Here is a 24,000-nt window from a genome sequence, read left to right on the forward strand (position 1 = left end):
TCAATTTCCAATCAAATGAGCCTTTTTTGAAATTTCTATAACAACGCTTTCTATAAAAAAAACCTTATATGCCCCCAATACATAACTTACAACCCTTGGCCTGAGCGATGTGGGGGGGGGGCGGGGTTGTCATTCTCAAAGACCTAATTTCCGGAACTTTCAACTACGTTGAATAAAACTGTCATCTCAAAATTTTGACTGGATGTGTTCGGGGAAATGGTGGACGTGAGAGGGGGTTAGATGCCCTCTAATCACTTTCGACTATTAAAAAGGGCAGTAGCCCTTTCAATTTCCAATTTGAAGTTTCGACGACAACGCTTTCTATAAAAAACCTTATATGCCCCCAAGGCATCACTTAAAACCCATGCCCTGAGGGCTGTGGGGGAGTTGTCATCTTCAAAGACCTAATTTCCAGAACTTTCAACTACGTTGAACAAATTGGCTATCTCAAAATTTATATTGAATGTGTTTGGGGAAACGGTGGGCGTGAGAGGGGGGTTAGTTGCCCTTCAATCACTTACGAGTATTAAAAAGGGCACTAGCCTTTTCAACTTCCAATCGAATGAGCCCTTTTTGAAGTTTTTACGACAGGACTTTCTATAAAAAACCTTATATCCCCCCAGGGTATAAATTATCACCCGGTCCCTGATAGCTTGGGGGGTGGGATCTTCAAAGACGCAATTTCCGGACCCTTCAACTACGCTGAACAAAATGGGTATCTCAAAATTTTGATTGGATGTGTTTGGGGAAATGGTGGTTGTGAGAGGGGTGTTAGTTTTCCTCCAATCATTTTCGACTATTAAAAAGGGTACAAGGCCTTCCAATTTCCAATCTAATAAGCCCTTTTCGAAGTTTCTATGACAACTCCTTCGATACGAAGTGCCCTGGTCTAAACAAAAAAAAAAAAAAATAGTACATTGTGCCAACATCGTTCTTTACTTAGGTAAATTACGTAATTACTTAGGTAAATTGCTATTGCGCTACCTATGATATAAAAGATCGGTTTAGTTCATGAGTTTTGGTACATATGACGTCTTAATAAACATGTGTATTATTATTTATTTAAATATTTCATTTACTATTGGCTATAGTTCATTCTTTAACATAACTTTACAATAAACACATGATTATATATTTTTATGTTTCAGTTACAATGGGCTAATGTTCGTTCTTTAATATAATTTAAAAAAATATTTTTTTTTTAGTTACACAAAGTTTTTAAATACATAAATTTCCTTTAAAATGAGCCATGAAACAGCTCTCTATGATGTTCTAGTGCCCAATAGCTGCGGAGGAAAAAGCGGAAAGAAAAAAAAGATGACGTAGATGCAGAATATCGTACTTCTTGTACGATATTCGCAGCAATTTTCATGTTTTTCAAGCCAATGGATTTTCCTTGTTAATCAAGCCGAGCTGAAGGTTTCCTATATAGTTTTTTTTCAAAACATGTTTTTCAACTTTTGGCATCTATGGGATGTAGTTCGCCTTTTACTAGGTTACAGAAACAACTGGAACCATGATACAGAATATGTGCAGGTCAATAATTTAGAATTCGTTGTTAAGTATAATCAGTTACTATGGGCTATAGTTTGTCTTTTGATTTCATACATTATATTAACATTTAGTTACTGTATGCCATGGTTTGTCCTTAGCTACGTTTTAGCTATCTCTACAACCTTGATACCCATAAAACTTATATAATCCCCATTTATAATGAAAAGTATTGATCCTTTATGTAATTTCAAATATGCCTTTACACAGCTCTATATGATGTTCCAGTGCCCTGGTAGCTGAGGAGAAAGACCAGAAAAAAAGATGTCTTTGATGCATAATATCATAGTTCAAGCAACTTTTCTTGCTTTCAAGACAGTAGATTTTCCTCGTTATTCAAGCCAAGGGACGGTAAGTTTCCTATATTGGGGTTTTGGACAAGGTGGTTCTAATAGTATACTTCTTGTATTGACCTGACGCTATTCTTAGGAGTTATGGGCTACACTTATTGAGATACACTAAAAAACACTATAGCTTCTTTTTCGAGGCCATTTAATCCAAAAAATGACAGATTACATGATCGATAAGTATTAAAATATCATTTCAAGCTATTTATCTTCACGGTTATTACGCGAACAAAACATTTCCAGGGAAATTTTTGTCCCTAACAGAGAGTGATTTGGAAAGATTTCTGGGGGGATCTTGCGTTTTCTCTTTAAACAAAATGAAGTGTATACAGAACGTAGACTTAAACTTCAAAACGACGACTAAACAGTGTTGAAGGGTCCTTTGGGCCAACATTCCCGCCTGAATGTTGAGACTATCATCATTTTAACGCTGCAGTACACCAAGCATTCATCAGCGCAGTTCAGTAGTTTCTTGTTACCTAGTAAACGAACGTTAAAGCGTTTAGATTTTGTTGTCTTATGAATTTTCCGATTTTTTTGGTAACAGTTTTTTATCCGAAAATATCGTAAACAACTGATTCCTCAAAATTAAAATATTAGAATTATCTTAAGATGTATCTTTACGCTTAGAACAAGAGATTACAATATTCCTAGATCAGTTCAGGAAATGTGACGCATAACATTTGGTCATTTAATCATAAGCAGACCTTTCGTCAAAAACCGTAGTTATAGAACATAAGATCACCATTTTATAATAATACTGTGACCTATAGACTAATAACAACTAGTGAAAAAGTTGAAAATTAACCTTGACAAAATAGCTGTATGAAAATGCTGGCCTTTCTTACCTCAGATCATTATCTCTGTCTACTCTATCAGCAATAAGCCAAAGAATGTCAAAACGTGACAAAAGGGCAGCTGGAAGTTGGATATTATGCTCCAATGACCTGTTTGGGTTGTACCGACCATAAGCAGGATTGGCTGCAGCCAATATTGATGTACGAGCATTAAGCGTTGCCAAAATACCAGCCTTAAAACATCAAGATGTTAACCAGTGAAATAAGGAATATAACAAAATGATGAGAGAGAGGGAGAACTTTGGCATTTTTGCGCGGGCTTAATGACAATTAAAGACTTCAGCAGAAACAAAAATTCAGAGCAGAATTAGTTATAATCTATGAAAATTGGCTCTTCAACAGGGTCTTTGGTTTTGCTGTTTCTTCGGGTCTAGCAAGACATTTTCTGAAAATAATTATGTTTATTTGTTTTTAAAATTTTATTGATTTAAAAAAAAAAGTTAGAACTTGGTTAGCATGCAAAAAATTGATACGTTTTAGAAAATACACACACATACACCATGTCTCACAAATACACATGTCTCTATAAGACAAAAGTGGTTCTTTTATCTTTGCCCCAGTTCAAAGAAAAAGTAAATAAAGGAATTTGAAAAACAAGAACTTAAAACATCTAGATTATATCTACAAAATACCAGCCTTAAAACATCAAGATGTTAACCAGTGAAATAAGGAATATAACAAAATGATGAGAGAGAGGGAGAACTTTGGCATTTTTGCGCGGGCTTAATGACAATTAAAGACTTCAGCAGAAACAAAAATTCAGAGCAGAATTAGTTATAATCTATGAAAATTGGCTCTTCAACAGGGTCTTTGGTTTTGCTGTTTCTTCGGGTCTAGCAAGACATTTTCTGAAAATAATTATGTTTATTTGTTTTTAAAATTTTATTGATTTAAAAAAAAAAGTTAGAACTTGGTTAGCATGCAAAAAATTGATACGTTTTAGAAAATACACACACATACACCATGTCTCACAAATACACATGTCTCTATAAGACAAAAGTGGTTCTTTTATCTTTGCCCCAGTTCAAAGAAAAAGTAAATAAAGGAATTTGAAAAACAAGAACTTAAAACATCTAGATTATATCTACAAACAAAAATTCTAATTAGCTTTATAAAAATTTATTGATCTACCAACGAGTTCAAAGACATTATCAACAATGTTATTGCCAACAACCTCAGTTATCAAATGCCGAAAACATCCCATTTGAACACGGTTCCTTGAAGTATAAAATTGGAATTGCACACAATAATAAGGATGTGTTAGGCAGTAATAGAAAATTATATTCTGACAGGGGTTGGGGTTTATATTATTTTAACTACAGTGTAAACTAAATAGCAACACTTGCCCAGCAGCAAAATACATCAACAAAGTTCTCAATGCCAACCTCCTGACCCATTCGAAGCAGATTCCATTTTCCCTGCAACCAGCACAGCGTGCGCGGAGATGGTACGGCCATTTATTCTGAATGCCAAAAAAACCTGTGTCGCATCGTCTAAGATTTCAGCCCCACGGTCACTGGATGTCAATGACCAAGTGATCGTCCAAGAATGAGATGCTCTGGTAGTCTGCACCAGCTTCTAAGCAAGGTAGGAATAAGATTTGAATATGCAGATGCTCTCTCGACGCTGGCGTCAAGTCGGCTGGAGAATTAAGCCAAGTAAGTCAAGTCTCACTTGCTCCCATGCCAAATTACCCCTCCTTCTTGCCAGCACCCATGTGACTTTGGATAGTATAGCATACACATAAAAAAAAAAAACACAAAAAAACAAATAACACAAAAAAACAAACATAAAAAACATTAAATCAAAAAGGCCAGTTTGCCCCAATACTAAGCAATCAAACTTAACAGATCTAAATTATCCACATAATACTTAATTAAATTCTTTAACTACAAATGTTTTCATTCTCTGAAAGAGAGCATTTCATTCTCATTTGTTCTTTGGTATTTTTTTTCATTTTGAGAATATTCATTCTCATTTCATTACAATTTTTTCATTGTCTTTTTCTTTTTCATTCTTACGAATTACATTTTATAATTTTGAAAAATAGTCTATAATATAGTCATACTAAAAACCCGGACGAAAGTATGCAAAATATCAGTACTAACAAAACCTATTATGCAGCCAAATTTTACAGGGAATGGCAGTAATCAGAAATATCTTCAGCAAGTTCGCAAATTTTGGAACACTATCAAACTTTTTCGTTCCTTGACCAATGGTCAGCGTGGCGCAGGTACCGATCTCCTGATTCGATGCATTAAGTCGGAAGTGCAATGTGTGGTTGGGGGCGAATCATCCGACAAAACACTATAAAGGAAAGTTCAGAATATTCAAATGTTTGTCTTGTTTATCAGAAAAGGTAAGCTTGTCAGCAACTGAAAAAAAGAAAAACAATTTGCATTAACTTTGCTTCCAGTCAAACAAATCAGAAGCACCAAACAAAACTCAATGGACGACGTACATCCGGATCATATAGTACGTATAATTGGCTTAAATGAGATAAATATAACATCAGATCCCACAGATACCAAATCATAAGAATGATTTTACTAAACATATCGATAAGGGAGAAAAAGAAAACTTGACACCTCACATTAGATTGGGATGGGATAAGGACGTAACCTTAGATGATTGTTCAGAACCAAAAGATTCAGCTATTTACTCAGAACCCGCTACACAAACAGGAAGAAGTGGAATACAGAATGAAAAGAAAAAGACAGACAATGAATACATAATAATATGCGTCAGCCTATCCTTCAAAGTAAACTGTTAAAGTGCTTCAAACACTACAAAATTCAACCATCAGTTAATAGTCTGGCTGACCTAACCTGCACAAAAACTACTGAACTCAAAATACACCCTGATTATCCAGTTTTTAGAATCAAAATAGCCACTGTAAGACATATAATTAAAAACCAAGTCATCTCAAGACAGACAACTAGCAGCTACCTGTAATAGTTCCAATACGTCTCATAGAAAGAGACAAAAGAAAGAGGGATAAATAGTATCGGCTGAAAAGCCTACTTCACGTCTAACAGAAGAAGAAGAAGAAAAGAAATGGAGATTCTCTACGACGAAACTACACCCAACCCCAAATAAGCTTCTCCTTTTAACGTTGAAAATTTAGTAGCAGAAAATTTATAAACAATCTTTCGGTTTCTATACTACCTAGGCAAAAACAATAAATCCTCGCAATAACGAAAATACAAAAGTCGTTTATTTAGAATGCTTCAAATATTAAATAATAGGTGAAGGTCTCATAGAAAAAGAATAGATCGGTAGCTAAATCCTTTTGGGAATACCAACAACAATTCTGAACAAACTTAGCACAGCCAGCTCTTAGATTAATCTTAACATCAGCAAACAAATATTAATTATGACAATAGATGACTACCAGCCTATATGGATTCTGACACTTTGAATATCTTACCCAGGGTCGGTGGTACGCCTGCTATAAATTTAGGAAAACCTAAGGGTGATGAAAACATAGGGTTTGAACTTACAGACAGAAAGACGTACTGTGTTAAACATTTTTAACCCTTTATTAAAAGTATCACTGTCCAGGACAATACCAGGAAATTTTTCAAAAAAGGGGAGCGCTAACAGGATTTTGTTGGGTTACTTTTTTACAAAGTTGTACATTTAAGGAAAGGTCAAGGAAGCACAGAAGTAATGAGTTACTGCAATGGTGAAAGTAAAAGGGGAAGGAAGGTGTGGCCCTCCAGAGACAACACTTGACTAGGGCTGCCAAAACAAACCCCTAGAAAACTTGAAAAACATATGAAACGTTTGGGCCACTGTGGGATAAAGAAATACCAGGCATCACGTCCTTTTAATGAGAATTCCTAATAATACAACAGAGAACAAGAAAGAACACTTCTTACACAATCGCAAAGCCACTTTTTTAGTAATAAGATCAAAAGTCAGCCAATGATGCAGCGAAGAATAGGAGGGGGAGGGGCATAGTCCCATGCCCCTTGAGTCTCTAAGAAGAGTCTCATAAGCGTATATGAAGACCGAAAAAAAAGCTAACTTATATCAGTTGGCAACCAGAAATATATCATTTAATGTAAAAGTGAGGCTAGAACTCTTGTGGGTTTATTATAACAAAAAGTCAAGCAGGGGTGCAGCAAAGGGTAGGACGGGGAGGGGCATAGTCCCATCCCCCTTGAGTCTGTAAAATAAGAGGGGACCATAAGCGTACATAAAGACCGAAAAAAAGCTAACTAATGTCAGTTGGCAACCAGAAATATATTATTTAATGTCAAGTGAGGCTAGAGTTCTTGTGTGTTTATTATAACAAATGGTCCCCAGCATGCCACTCCTCTTAATGATCCCCCAGTTTTTTGTAACTACTTTTCTATTGACTGTTTAAGAATTAAAACAACTAGTCCAAACGAGGTGGATCCCCAAATAAGGACTCAAAAGAACGAGGAACCGCGATTCTACAATTCTGAAAGTAACGTACAAGTAAATTTCAAGAAAAATCAAGGAAATATTACCTGTGAGAACTTAGGTCTTCAAAATCTGTACGAAAAGCTTGATATAGAAATTGAGCCAAACCAGGAAACAAAAGTGAACTACAATTTAGTAATGAGTGAGTAAGTCGTAATTTTACACATGAAGCAGAGAGAATGTTCAAATCAAATTTGCAATCATCAACTTTTTTGACAGAGTATTAATCCAAAGCAAAAGCAAGTTTGAACAGCTGCAGGATCTGAACAGCAAATTCTCCTTCCTAAAGCCTTCCAACCTACCAGATACAGAATTAAGAATGAATTTAGAAGATTTCTTGGGCTCTTACTATGGCAAAAACCCTCGTAGTAATTTTCATATGTTGTTATCTACGTTCCATCAAAATGAAGGAACAGATATTCTAAGAAAATTTCAGTCGTTTTATTTATTTCTGAAAGAATCAGCAATCAACGATAAACATATTTTCAATGAACCAGTGTTACTGTTATTATTATTCTCGTCAATTGATACAATATTCCATTTTTTGCGTTTTCAACAATAAAACATAATTTCAAGGTCGGATCGGAACTGGGGGGTTAGGGGCGTAGGTTGTTCGTTGAACTTGGATAGGGGATGGCGATTTCTGAATCCGATCCAGGCGGCAACTATTGTGCCACTCCCTTATAGCCATAAGCTTGAGAGCAAACTACTTTAACGAGCATTCCAAACCACGAAAACAAAACCCATGGAACAGATCCATGTTGCTGAGTAAGAGTTGATAAGAGTAGATCCTACAGAATCTATCTGGCTGCAAAATTTTAGAACAGCAGTGAGATAATAAGGTTTACTTAAGCTTTAGGTTATTACCTTTGCAATAGAAATTGTTTGCTGTTCCATCACTTCATGGATGGCAGTCCGATCGCTTTCAGACATTTTGTCAAATTCATCAATGCAGCAGATACCTTGGTCGGCGAGTACTAAAGCTCCACCCTCCAAAGTCATCTCCCCAGTAATAGTGTCTTTAAGAACAGCAGCTGTTAAACCAACACCAGATGAGCCACGGCCTGACGAATACTGACCTACAATAATAAAACTAAATTAGTATACATACATATACATATATATACTATATATATATATATATATATATATATATATATATATATATATATATATATATATATATATATATATATATATATATATATATATATATGCATATACATATATATAAATAGCCGAGTGGATTGGTGCGCTGGATTTGGGATCCTTGTCCGAGAAGCCGAGGGATCGAATCCTAGTGTACCCAATTATTTGGTTTGGGACGGGGGTCAGTGGCGTGACTCTGTAAGCTCAGTCAGATTTGACCCAGCTTTAAATGGGTACCTGGAGAAATATGGGGAAGGTAAACAAGAAGGGTGAGCCAAAGCACAGGATGGTTGGCCCCCAACCATCACCATGCACTTCCTGGCTATAGGGCCTAGAAACGGAAATCAGCAACGCCGGTAGGGACTGTAAAGTCCAAAGCCGTATTCTTGCCGAATTCATTACCTTTATATATATATATATATATATATATATATATATATATATATATATATATATATATATATATATATATATATATATATATATATATATATATATATATATATATATATATATATATATATATATATATATATATATATATATATATATATATATATATATATATATATATATATATATATATATATATATTTTTTTTTTTTTTTTTTTTTTTTTTATATATATATATATATATATATATATATATATATATATATATATATATATATATATATATATATATATATATATATATATATATATATATATATATATATATATATATATATATATATATATATATATATATATATATATATATATATATATATAGTTAATTAGAAATCCTTTTTATTCATTTTATCTTATTATATTTCATATAAACGAGTCTTATATTAACAAAATTTGAATATTAATAGAAATGATTTTTAAAGCCTGCAAGTAATCTTGATATGGCCAAAACCATTGCATATTTACTATTGTTTAAGGTTGAAGTGATTTAAGTTTCTGGTAACACTTTTCTTTGAACCTTTTGATTGAAAAATTTTAGTAATTTTTTTTTAGCTATATAACATACAGAAAAAATATATCGAGCGGATTTTCTGGGTCGCTTCCACTGTAATCACCGTTTTACCACCCCATTTTTGCTTTATTTGAAATAATGGAGTTATACAATGACAATTCTTCGTCTTCCCGTATTTCATATATTTGGTGTATTAAACGTTATCGATTTCTTAGTCAACGAATATACTCAAATAATTATTTCAAAAATTCTAGAAAATTTCAAAAGGCTTTTTTTTTAGTATTCAGCTAGGCCGTATAAATATAATAGGGGGAGGAGGGATCTTTTTGAAATTGTGAAAACAATTGTGAAATCATTAGTCAAATTGAAAAAGACAGAAATTGCGCTTAATATCGCAAATATTTCAAATACGAAAACACACAAAGAAATGAAACAATATGTTTTTCAAAGAAAACAAGAATATAATGGACAAAATGTGGGTTTAAAAAGTAAGTGACCCAGAAAATATGTTAAATATGAATTTTCAGGATATAACAAAGTAGCAATCTGGTCTTCACAGCATTTACAGTCGTCTTTTTATTAAAACAGATTTTCAACTGATATATTTTATACTTTCAATAAAAACACCATCATAATGATGTAAAAAACATGCGATTTACAGAAGGGAATCTCTAATGAAAATTAAGAGAGACAGCGAATTCATGAAGTTATCAAGAATTATTTTAAGCAAAAATTACCACATAAAAAACAAAAACTAAATATTTCTTATGGGTTTATTCAATACTATTCCTACTAATAAAGAAGTTGCATATATTTGCTGACGAAAAATCTTGCAATACTGGACTTCCATAAAACTTGCTTTCAAAGCTTAATTTTACACGAGCAAGTTATTTGTATGAGGTAAGAACGGTCAGAAGCTTTGTTCAATATTTATTCTGCATGAAGTCAACGGCACATAAATAGCAGTAGGCCGTTGCCGCTTGAGTCTATAGTGGGATGCAAATAGCATCAGTCACTATTTACTTGATGCAAAAGTTTAATGTTTGTTCCACCTTGTTAACTAGGTTCTTAAAAATTTCCTGGTTGGGTGGATAAATATTAACTTCTGAGGTACCATCGGTAAGCGTGGAGACATTTCTGCAAAAAAGTCCTCAATACTCGAAACGACATTCGTCCGAAAACAGAATTCAAGGTTGAGAGGGGTCAAACGGGATAGTTAAAATAGAAAGAGATAAAAACTTACTTCTTGGTGCAAGCCTGTTCATAAAGTGAAGAAGTTGAGATTTAGCCACTCCTGGATCTCCCATCAAACATATGTTAATATTACCTACAAAAAAAAACAACATAATATGTAACTGAAAATATTCATTTTTTATACAACTCTAAAAATGCTATGCCAGATTTGCCTCTCACAGGGACTATCTGTCTTAGCTTTACTAAAATTAAGCTTTCAAGACTTTGGTCACTTTGACAAAAATTTTTCACTTGGAACGGACCTGACAAAGTAACCTAGAAGCTGGTGCAGCTTTTCACATTCATTTCGCTTTTTAAGTCCAAATCTCGCTTCATCTTTTCCTATGATGCACCTTCCAAATTAGTTTATATAATCAAAGTATTTGGAAGATTTATGTCAACATTAATGGGTGTATTACAGTAAATAAGAGTGAGAGACGTAGAAGAGATAGAAATAGAGGGAGAGAGAAAAGGGAAACATAAAAGAGGAAGAAAACGTTTACAAGTCTCGAACGAAAGGCCTTTTTTCAGAACATTTGCGGCACTTTTAATATTAAGAGAATGTATGGCTAGCACTAGCATGTCTGTTATTTCCTCTTCAACGATAATATAATTTGTGACAATGCCGTGAAACGACATTAAGTATTGGTAAGTCTTCGGGATATGCAGCAGGATACTGCCAGGACAATTCTTAGGAAACAAATCGAAATAATAAAAAAAAAACACTTTGGCCGTCTGAATATATTAGACTCAAAGATTAATATCAAGTCACTTATTATTCTTTTTTATTTTTAGTTTACAGGGATAAGGATACGGCGAATGGATGTTCCTCATTTTAAGAAGCAACATAAATTATGTTAATTAAACATTACTCAACATTAACCCTCGTTCGAGACACACCTTTTCCTTGTGAGCTAACCACTGAGACAGCTGGTAATTGTCTAATTCCAAAGATAAGACCATCAGATTATCGAGAGTGACGCGGATTCTTACTATAGAGAAAACTAAATTTGCCTACTTGGTATATAATACAAATTGCTTCGCCCAACAAATAAATAGTAGCCCAAATACTTCCTATCACCAAGATAATGATGTATAAACACATATATTGATACTGTTAATGTGTCCTAATAATACAAACAGCCTTCAGAAAACAAATCACATAAAATAGGACCAAGGGACCAGGCCTCAGAGAGGTCTCAATATTGCTGGTATTTTTATATACAGAGAGAATTTTAAACAAATTCTTGCATGCACAAGGTTCAAATAACAAAACTCAGTTCAGTAAGAGTTAATTAAATTAAGTTAATTGAGTTAATTAATCTTTCTTTTTACAACAAAAACATTCTGTCCACAATAAAATAGACCCAAAATATCTACACTTTATAAAGCTTTTTTATGCATCGAGAATGAATAGGTCATTACTTGACCATCTCATAAACCACTTTAATTTAGTATATTTCATATATATATATATATATATATATATATATATATATATATATATATATATATATATATATATATATATATATATATATATATATATATATATATATATATTTGTGTGTGTCAAAGCATTTGATTTACTCTTTCCTTTGCAAGCTCATTGAGTAATTCCTTATAAGATTGCAATTGATGCTAAGAGTACAGGAAGAGCAATTTTGGTGTCAAATACTAATACTTACAGGGCACCTGAGGCCAACACCACTACGCAAGCTCCTCCTCCATCCTAATCTATTCAGATTCTCCCTCTTTACACACTTCCAGAAAGTTCCCAATTCCCTTAGATCTTTCTTTACAATATCCTCCTACCCCAACGGAAGACAACCTGCTCTCCGTTTAGCCCTAGACGGGTTGGTCGAGAAGGAAAATCTGGCAATCTCTCATCCTTCATCTGCAGAACCTACCCTAACCGTCTCAACCTTTTTCCCATTATGCCCTAGAAAGCGGGATTGAACCACACTTTTCGTACAGCCTACTATTTGAAATACGGCCAGTTAATCGGGTAATCAAAACAATCCGTAGGTAATTTTTGTGGAAAACATCTAGCAAATCTTCCTCCGTTTTTCGGAGCGCCCATGCTTCTGAACCCTACTTGACCACTGTCATCACTACAACTTCCAATATTCTAATCTTGGTTCGCAGACTTATCTTTCCTATTTCTCGGAACTTTTTTCAACTGTGAAAAAGCACCTCGGGCCTTGGCAAATTCAAACACACAATCAAAAAACAAAAATCCTGGTAATTTTTTTCGCAAGATGAAATGAAACACCCTTATTTTAAGCGTAGAATGACAAATATTATCCTTCAGTAAAGTTCATATTTTAGGTTCCTTTTATTGAAGAAACTTTTCAGTTCCCTTAAACTGTTGCTAAAAATTTACTTTAAAAGTAAATACAAGGTAGTGATGAAATAGATGTGCAAAAAAACTCCTATGAACGATGCGATCTCTTACGAATAGAAATATATATTAAAAATTAATTTTAACAGTAAATCAAGGCATCGTTCTTTCCTAAACATAATCAAGAATTTGTAGTTCTTATTTGATAGCCCTCCAGTACGCTAGGTAGTAGCTTTTATTGAACTCTAAAAAAAAAAAAAACCTGTAACAAACCTGCCACAAAGAAAAAATTGTTTAACCATATATGGCTCCTTGGAACATTCATAATTATGAAGAAGGCGCTGGAGAATCAATTCCCTATACCCATGCTTTTAGCAAAGAATAATCTTAGTTGACCCTGAAGTAGGCAGTGATTCAATGTAAACAAGAAAAGCTTAACTTAGGTTCGCAAGGCAGCGTTTTCACGAAAAAGCGATTCCTCTTGCGGTTTCAATCACATTTAATACAATTTCTGCTACAACTTTATGTATCTGGGGGGGGGGGGGGTCCAACAACTTCTTGAAATACTTCAACTGACCCGTTGAAAAATATGTTCGTTGAAAAAAAATTAATGGTTTCCCACTCAATTTCACGATTTTAGTTTTAGATTTTGTGACATAACAGACAGAAAGAGCCAATTTACTATGAATAATTGCATTATTGCAGGAGGTGCTATGCGTGAGGAGTTTAGAGTCAGAAAGGCCACAGCTGTGTAAAACCAGTGTTGTACAGTTATCTCTTGCAGTGATCTTCAATGTATAAAAATGTCCAAACTCTATGAAAAAAAATCTCTATGATTCTGTCCCAGAAAATATAATCAGTATCTCTTTGATTCCAGCCACAAATAAAATATTGCGAAATAATTAAACTGTTCCACATCCACAACCCATAAGATTTTTTTTTCTTTTTTTTTTAAAGATCTACTGCAGCTTAATGATAATATAACTATAACATAACTCTCTTTTTTAACCCATGACGAACACACATTTTGGGTACATACTTTCTGTCTATATATATATATATATATATATATATATATATATATATATATATATATATATATATATATATATATATATATATATATATATATACTGGTATATTATATATATATGGTTATTCTAGACCTTTGCCGTGTATGAAACACTGCCTGAGTTCATTTTGAGACGCCATGTCGGTGCGGTAATTTCTTTTCTGAACCAGAAAAACATAAATATATTTATGTTAATTCCAAGTCCTATCAACTTTTAATTTATTGAAGTTATAAATAGAAAATGTTTAATATGTAGTTTCTTTAAGCTAAGTGCAAATTATGTTCTGGCCTTTAGAAGACACTAACAGATAAGAAAACTACATTGCAGAAAAAAAAATCCAGCTCCTGTTCCTAGTTTTATTATTTGCATAATATTCAATTTAATTTTTAATCGTTTTAAATAAGATTTTTTTTTATTTATCTATAACCGTATCTGTTAACTTTATGTTTAATATGACCATTTATCTTAATTTCTATTCGTTTTGAATTCATTTATTCTTTAAATGTATCCGCCAATAAGCTCCTCTTAATGGTCCTAACCGTTAATCAAAATAAAAAGAATCAGTTTATTGTCCAATTAAAAGTAAGGAGAAACATTAAAACTGGAAACGGACATAAATTATTCCGTACGTGAGGTGGACTGCCTCCTCCTAAATCTTTCGCTCTTTGCGCTCAAGTTTGACTTTTTGTCATAATTATTTAAGAACAACTGGTGAAACACAAAGACCGTTGGATTGAAATAAGGAGCTTTTCTTGGAGCATTAAAAAACTTCAGCGTAACAAGTAAGGGATTGAGGAGGGGGCAGTCTCCCTCATTTACTTAGCAATTTCTGTTCGTTTTTAGTTTTAATGTTGCCCCATGTCTTCAGTAGAAAAAAAAACTTTTATTTAATATAATTCCTGATCGTTTTTCATATTCAAGAAATACCCCCCTTTTTCTACGAAAATTTCCCGCAGAAAATCTCCCGGGAAAATTTGCGTGCGTTGGCCAATGGGCTTTATATATATATATATATATATATATATATATATATATATATATATATATATATATATATATATATATATATATATATATATATATATATATATATATATATATATATATATATATATATATATATATATATATATATATATATATATATATATATATATATATATATATATATTATATATATATATTTATATATATATATATATATATATATATTTATATATATATATTTATATATATATATATATATATATATATATATATATTATATATATATATATATATATATATATATAATATTAATTATAAATAAATGAAAGAATTATTTGTAAAGCGTATATATATATATATATATATATATATATATATATATATATATATATATATATATATATATATATATATATATATATATATATATATATATATATATATATATATATATATATATATATATATATATATATATATATATATATATATATATATATATATATATATATATATATATATATATATATATATATACAGGGAACAATTGCTAGAAACTAACCTCCGATTGGTCACAGTGTGTGTAGTGGGGGGAGTAGCGCGCCATCTGTGCATTCACGCACTCAACAGGTCAGTCGGCATCAATCAAGCCGTAGTCGAGTGAACATCGTACCTGCGCTAGTTTAGTTATTGTGGTAGTTTGAAATGTGTGCTGCAATAGAAAATCCCGCCAAATGTGAAGTGCGTGCTGTTATAAGGTTTTTTACAGCCAAAGGATACTCTGCAGCAGCTATTCATCGTGAGCTTTGTGCACGTGTACGGACCAAAAGTTATGAGTGAAGGAGTTGTCCGTGAATGGGTACGTTTATTTAAAAGTGGACGAGAAACGTTCTTGATGAAGAGAGGAGTTGGTAGACCATCCTTGGTGACTGACAAACTCGTTCAGACAGTTGATGCAAAAGTTCGTGAAAATCGACGTTTCACAATGGTGGAGTTGTCTACTGATTTTCCACAGATTTCTAAGACTCTTTTGTACGAGATAGTGACAGCAAGATTGGGTTACCGTAAGTTCTGTGCACGATGGGTGCCGAAAATTCTTACCGACCACCACAAAACTCAAAGAATGGCCTCTGCACTTAGACTTTCTGTCACGTTATGAGGACGAAGGAGAACCATTGTTAAACAGAATCGTGACCGGTGACGAAACCCGGATTAAGTACGTGAACCCTGAGACAAAAGAACTGTCAAAGATGTGGGCAAAGTCAGGGTTACCTACCAAACCACAAAAAGCCCGGCAAGAATTTTCTGCGAGAAAACTGATAGCAACAGTGTTTTGGGATGCCAAAGGGGTGTTTTTGGTTTAATTCATGGAACATGGGATAACTATTAGTCAAGACGTGTACTGTGGAACACTAAAAACATTACGACGGAGCTATACAGAACAAACGCCGTGGTATGCTGACATTCTGGTATCATTTTTTTCCACGATAACGCCTGCGTCCTCACTCTGCTCGGAGAACAACAGCCCTTCTTGAGTCCTTCAAGTGGGACATTTTCAACCATCCACCTTACAGCCCAGATCTGGCGCCAAGCGATTATCACCTCTTCATGGATATGAAGAAATGGATCGGGTCCCAGCGGTTTGATGACAACGAAGAGCTCAAAGATGCGGTCACAGGCTGGCTCAAGGCACAAGCAGGTGATTTTTATGCAGAAGCAATTTCAAAGCTTGTGAAGAGATACGATAAGTGCCTCAATCGTTATGGAGACTATGTTCGAAAAATAGTGCAAAGATGTAGTTGTAAGATGTATATATTAAAATATTTTTACTTAACTTGGTGTATTTTTTTCAATCAACCGGAGGTTAGTTTCTGAATTGTCTTCGTATATATATATATATATATATATATATATATATATATATATATATATATATATATATATATATATATATATATATATATATATATTTATATATATATTTATATATATATTTATATATATATATTATATATATATATATATATATATATATATATATATATAGTATAAATTAGTATAATATATATATATATATATATATATATATATATATATATATATATATATATATATAAATTAGTATAAATAAATGAAAGAATGAAGAAAAGAATTATTTGTAAAGCGCTAAAACATTTCTGAAAGAACGAGGATTTTCGCCGCAATTTATAAGTCATTTTCAAAATATTCCACCAACAAAGCACGATTTTTAGTTTTGAAATTTACTTTGAACCGTTTCAAGTTTTTTTTTTATTATTCTTTGTTTACTTTTTTTAGGCTCTATTTTAAATTTAGATAAACTGTTGGCAAAAAATTTCGGATCCTGAGGTCATGCATGCATTTTTTTATTTTTTTTCAAGCCTCAGTGAAAACAGTTATTAATAACTGTTAGTAATATTATAGATGACGGAAACACACCTTAAAAAGATAATAATTTGGCCGTTCTGAGGAGTCAGAGTGGGATAAAAATTAATGTTTTAGATATCAATTGATAAAGTACCAGTTTTACTTCTGATTTCATCTCATTGGGATTTTGACACAGGCAACAACACGCATCAGGAGTAGTTCTTCTTAATACGTATCTTCATGATCATTCTTCAAATGAACGACTTTTGATAGGTACACGTGTGTGATAAAGGGGGTTTATTAATTTAGTGTGCCTGTTTTTTTGTAAACCTTTACATTTTCAAAACCCAACAGAGACCTCAGTAAGCCAAATTGACCTTACCACTCCCGATCTCTGATATTTGTTCTTTGAGGAGTCAAGGAGTGGGAATCAACTAATATTTTATATAATACCTCTATATTACCTCTAAGACTACTCTTGATAGACTCCTATCAAAAGGAGTCTTACCTCTAATTTTCTTACCTCTAATTTTCATTCCATTAGGATTCTGATCAACACCACCAACAAGCATGAGGAGTAGAGCTTTTTTAATATCTTCGTGACCATAAATCTCAGGAGCAATACTTGAAGCCAATTTTCCGTAGAAATCTTCTTCTGTGATTTGCGCCAACTCTTCATCAGTGAGTTCTGTGTCACCCATCTCCTCTGATTCAGATTTGTTAAGTCGTACAATATGCTACGTTGAAGAAGAACGATGTAAATAAATGAAAATGATTGGTATTGAAGAAATTTTTCTGACAAAATTAATACATATGGATGCTCAGTCAGCTTAGATTTCTTTCTCTCTCTACGAAATATTTACATACGACAATGACAGAAAATTAAAATAGTCTATGTGACTCTGGACATAATTGCATAATATAGACCAAGACAAGAACACTGGAACAATTTCGAGTTTTTCCCTGAAGCTTTTTTATATTGGTCAAGTAAATAAATAAAAAAAAATCTTGAAGCATAGCTTAAGAGAATTCGATACTTAAAATATCATTTTGTCAGCCTCAACATCGGATGACTGTCTCAAAGGCAAAGGGTCCATTAGCGAATTCTCCCAAAGGACTACTTATCATTGAAACCCATTGAGAATTTGTCATCTGATTATGAAATTTGATTGAAAAGATAATGGTATTCCGTCGTCAAAGATTTTAATCAGAGCGGGCTGCATTGCAGAAAAATTCGAAGAGCTGTCAAATTGATAAAATGACATTTCTTTTGAGGGGATTTTGGGCGTTCTCCTACTAGGTATGAAAGAACGTTTTTAGGGACAAACGTTTCCTGAATTTTAAAAAGAAAATTTTGCTCCGTTTGATAAAAAAAATACACTTTCTAATTATATGAGTTTCTCTAAAACAAAATATATCTATCTGCTAAAACATAAAATCGCGAAGAAAACGAGGACAATTAACAGCCAGTGAAAAAATTGGAAAAGTTATGCAAATATTTCGGTCAAGACCTCCGCTTGACCGTCCTCAGTGCAGAATAAAAACTAAAAAAATATAAAAAACCAAACCTTAAAATAAAAACACAAAACTAAAATTATTTATATCAATCTGCAGCACAAAACAAGAGAAGTTACATGGTTTTTGTAAGATTTCAGGGAATGTACATGTAGTTTTCTACCGTTTATTCGAATCCCTTATCCAAGCTCTACAAGTTATGGCAAGACCGCCCAAACAATTCTAAATGGTTTGGCCACACATACTAAAAAGTTTATAATAGACGAGATAATTATAATAAGGCTAATTAATTATAATAAGGCTAAGATAATTATAATAGGCTGATTCTTTATGGTCTCGAATCACGTCAATAATCAAAAATATTTTCATTATATACAAAAATACAATGTGGTATGTGAGCTAAAAGAACTGAAGCTTTTCCTTATGAATATTGGGAATAATGATCCCCACTTTTCAACATATTCGAGGGGGAAGGAGGGAGGCTGAAGTAGACGTAACCGAGGAGGAATGAAACCTAGGAGTTAACATACCAGCTGCTACCCAACAGTATCTATTCCCAAACTTTTTAGGAAAATAGTACTCATATGCCTGTTGGTGTCTTAAGAAAAAAAAACTTGAATCTGTATTCAACGACCGATTATAGAAGAATGAAATATACTTCACTGGAGAGACCGACCAGCTGGTCTAAAAGGAGTATAGTGTAGGCAGTCTCTCGAAACATTTAATCAAAACTGACACCCACAATAACGGTCATATCATGAGGTTTTACCAGAAATTTTGTCTTTTTATCTACTTTTTTTTCTTTATCTGGAAGCTCAAGAGTTATATTTAATCTTCTCGAGATGGCAGTAAGGCAACTAAAGAACCTTGTCCTTGGCTCTAACCCCTAAGTCTTCCAAATGGCTAACGGGCCCAAATCCAAAACCGAATTTTGGCATACCATGGCGAACATCTTAAAGTAATATCAAATACAGTTCTATGGTATCCTAAGACCTGCCCTGTCTCACAAAATTTGAAATTACAGAACTTATACACAAACATGCAATATTTTCCTTATAATTTCTATGGCCTTCTCCCTGATGGACCCATTACTGGAATCTTTCCTAAGAGAACCATTTAAGTTGGATACGACGCTCCAAAAATGAAGAAAATTATGCGTAAATTATGCACCATACAGTATCTATTTGCCTCCTTCCAAAAAAATTGGTAGGAGCAATAGCCTAGTGTTGCGTTTGTCTCGGCTTTTATGGAAAGTTATTGCAATTCTAATGGAAAACTTTTACAACAATTCTTTAATAACGCTACACAATTATAATCGAAAGGACAAAATTCCAAGGTTAGCCCCAACGCCAAAGGTTACATTTTGAAAATTGCCTTTCTGGACTTGAACAATTTAGTACTGAACACTCCGTTTAGTAAGTAAGAATTGTCGGCAACATTCTAATTGGCAGCCGTGTAGGCAAAAGGACAAGTTTACTTAAATTGAGAAGCAAAATCTTAACCATTTGCAAGCGATTCCTCAATCTAGTATTAGAGCTTCACCTTGAATGCCTTGATATAATTTCCCAATATTATTTTTACAAAAAAGGGGTATTGATGCTTTACTATTTAGGTGTGCATTTTTTATAATCATAGTCAGCCTACGTTATGAATTAATCATGATTTATATTTTTCACCACATCATCTCAGTTCTGTGTAATTAACTGTAAACTAACTACTTACATGCGCCTCTAAGAATGTATCGCTAAGAAGTCCAGCCGCATGCGCCATCCTTCCCGACTTGGCCTGAGGCAGAAAGATACCTGTGATGCTCACATGATCTCCAGGAGCTGCTAAACGAGTGTTTTCGCCGAAACAAAAAACAGACATAGTTCTTGGCACATGTCCAACAGGAACTTGGTCACTCTAAAAGAAAGTTTATCTTTTAATTTTGCTGTATCTAGACCTTACCAGAACGAATTAGCATACCACAACCCTAGTCCCAGACTGAAATACCTCAATAGAAATAACAGTAACAATAAAATATTAATATAACAAAAACGTCTAATAACAGAAAAACTTTAGTGTGTTACCATTTGGTGTTACTGAGTGTTCTAGAACATATCTACCAGTAAGTGTGTCCTTTCATCAGATAGCTTATCTGCTCATTTTACAGCTCTTCGCTAGCCACGTTAAAATTCGAAAATAAATTGAGGTTAAGGTCCCAACTTAGGCAAGCGAATCCCCAGCAAAGAACTTTAAATTTTTTATAACTAGCATTGTTAGAGAAAATTCTAGCAGATGAACGAGTAAAAACTCTACATTACAGCAAAAGAAAGTCGCAGTCCTTTCCCTTGAAGGAGACGGAGAGAAAGCGTCAAGCCCTACTGAATACCAGATCTAGTGCAGAGGATTGCGAGTGCAACAGAAAACGCAGTCTTGACTCAAGAGAAAAGAAGCCTCTGGACATTCTTCAAGGACAGGCAGAACTTACTTACTTTTGACGGGAGCCAGACGATGAACTGTCCTAGACGGCACCAATTAGACCTTGGAATATTTTCCAGTAATCACATCAGTCTGTCGGCTGTTCCTTCCCTGGCAATGGTCAGCCAGCCTCTGTCACATCTCCGACCAAAACTATCCGTGGTTTCAGATCCTCTTTAAATTTCCAATTGTGAATCTTAAATTTTTTCGACACCAGAATGAAGATCACTAGATCACCAGAATGAACAGGACAAGTTCAAGTATGACTTGCTCGGGCAAGTCCTTTAAAAATTATTTACTGATTCCCCCTCCCCCTACCTTGATATCTACATGCAATTTGATTGGTTTGCAATATTCTATTTTTCTCAGGCAGCTAGGAAATTTTCCATTAATTTTTTCTGCTCAGCAGCGAGAGCCACGAAAATTACCGTTGATATTCTTTAAATAAACATTTATCACGCTAACTTTTTCTGTGTGAACCCAGGGCTAATGTCTGGTCAGTATTGAAAGAAAAATATATTATTACGACGGTAATTTTAATTAAACATGGGGTTCTCTATTATGGGGGTTCCCATTACTAAAAAACCACGTATCCAGAAAGAGATTGACTAGTGGCTTATCAGGCTCTATGTTTTTGTAGCAGCCTAGCCCCATGAAGGATTTAGTAAAAATGAAACACAAATCTCATATTAGCTTCTAAAATATCAGGTCGCTCAAGTTATATTATTACTCTGTGTTCAGCCTAAAACACCACTTCCTCCTCGACGCGACTGATTAGCAAACTTAAGCGATTTCAGTTGCTCTGTAAAGCACTTTAGTTAACAAGATATTCAACGTTCATTGGACAAATTGACAGGATTTTCCGATAATTCCTTTTACAAAGTATGAACAGCCATTGACATAAGTGCTTAGATTTTGGTCAAAACAGCAGCAACAACCCCGGAAGAATCGATTGTGTGTGTGCATAACGCAAATCGAAACTGCTCACTGATTCAATTCACGATAACTGCCCATTGCCGCAGTTTTTTTCTGTATGAATTTATGAATACTCTCTTTACATAATTTACTGAAAACTCGGCAAGTCTGTATGGTCCACAGTGAAGTGTTTTTACTTCTCCTTTCAAAATGGTGTAATTCTTCAATAATTTTCCTTCTTTATTTTTGAAAGGAGAATTTTCCTCGATGTTGATAAATTGAGGCATCCCTTCGTCCGACTTTGTCGTGAGGTGAGGCAGGGATGGGAGGAAGGATTTTGTCAATTAGTATATTTAAAACGTATATTTCCAGTATTTTAGATTAAATTCGACGAACCTTACTCATTGGGCTTATGGACGTCTCTTATTTAGCTTATGCAGATGATCTTCTATGTCTACGCGAAAAAAGGAAGATTTGTCCCGTCTATTCTCTAAGATTCGTCTTTCTCTTAATATTAATAGATATGAGTTCCTAGTATTTATTAAGATGGATCAAACTAATGCTCTCCAGGTATGACACGGTTTCCTTATACCCTTTGTTGCCTCATTTATGCCGTTAGGCATTACTGTGACAAATTCAGTTTAATAACGTGAAGTTAAAAAGAATAACTCAATTTAGTTATTCTAAAATCACTGCTAGTCATGGGAATTTTAATAGACGTGCCCTTGTAAGATTGTATTCCACTTTCTGAACCAGAACTACACCGGTCTCAATTTAGTGTCGAGTGCTACGGCACTCTGCAGTTTGCTAAAAAAAATCGCCGGACTACTTCTTACGTAAACCGACGTTTTTCGAAAACAAGATTTGAAAAAAAATCAGGATTTCCCCGGAGTATTAATGTCTACTAAGAGCGCAACTGCGGATAAAGCATCCGAGTCTATGGTTCTATTTACAGATGAAATTTGTAAATTCGCTAAATCCAAATTAGCTGTTGGTGAACAAGTCGTTAGCCTCTATTTACTGTGGATACAATGGTACATCAGAAACAGTACTTGATGTTTACATCAAACATCAGTACTTGTACATCAAAAACAGGAAACCAGCCCCTTCCGTTTCGGGTTTAGTTCAACTGAAAAGATTTAACTCTTTTTGTTTGTTGTATCTCATTTCTATTTTCTTTTATGTTTTTTCCCTCGCCTTCTAATATAAATTAGTAAAAATTACATACACGTATAAATTTTCCCTTAAAACTATTTATACTTCTGCCGTTCTGCCCGTCAATATTTACTTACATGTTCTTGCACTCTGACTTCTTGAAATTTAATAAACTTGGATCCTCTTGTTAGCATTGCTAGTCGGCCTCCTCTCTTGTTCAGTTTACATTCTTCTCCACTACATTGTGTAAGTGGATTGAAACTGGAACCAGTCACCTTAAATAAATCATAAAAATTATCATTGGCGAAAGTCTCTCTAAAGAAAAGCTAATATGTGCGCTTTTAAAATTTTACCATGCCTTGGCACTTGATCAAAACACTTAGTTCTGATTGACTTAGTTCTGTAAATTTTAAAAGCTCCTCCCTAAAAACAAGGAATTAATATCAAATGTGACTCAGAAAAAACATTTTAATCACTCAATATGAAACGTTTTTTTAAGAAAACAGATTTAGATAGATAGAGATAATTCAGATCATGGTTGCAGCAGTAGCTAAAACCAATGAACAGTTTGTAATTTAGAAGATAATTTTGGCAAAAAAAAAAAAAA

General features: G+C 33.5%; 1 protein-coding gene across 1 annotated transcript in view; it reads right to left on the minus strand.

Moving 5' to 3' along the window:
• Nucleotides 1–24,000, minus strand: part of Mcm7 (minichromosome maintenance 7) — a 51,626-nt gene that overhangs the window by 9,341 nt on the left and 18,285 nt on the right. Inside the window, exons 6-11 of the mRNA XM_089098271.1 lie at nt 23,531–23,668; nt 20,583–20,765; nt 17,869–18,082; nt 10,567–10,650; nt 8,078–8,289; nt 2,747–2,928 (exon numbers count right to left, since the gene is read on the minus strand). Coding sequence (XP_088954397.1) covers nt 2,747–2,928; nt 8,078–8,289; nt 10,567–10,650; nt 17,869–18,082; nt 20,583–20,765; nt 23,531–23,668 — 1,013 coding nt within the window. The remainder of the gene's footprint in view (nt 1–2,746; nt 2,929–8,077; nt 8,290–10,566; nt 10,651–17,868; nt 18,083–20,582; nt 20,766–23,530; nt 23,669–24,000) is intronic.

Source organism: Artemia sp. Qi Xiang Cuo, chromosome 12, assembly GCF_049724085.1.
Source record: "Artemia sp. Qi Xiang Cuo chromosome 12, ASM4972408v1, whole genome shotgun sequence".
Classification (NCBI taxonomy): Eukaryota; Metazoa; Arthropoda; class Branchiopoda; order Anostraca; family Artemiidae; genus Artemia; species Artemia sp. Qi Xiang Cuo.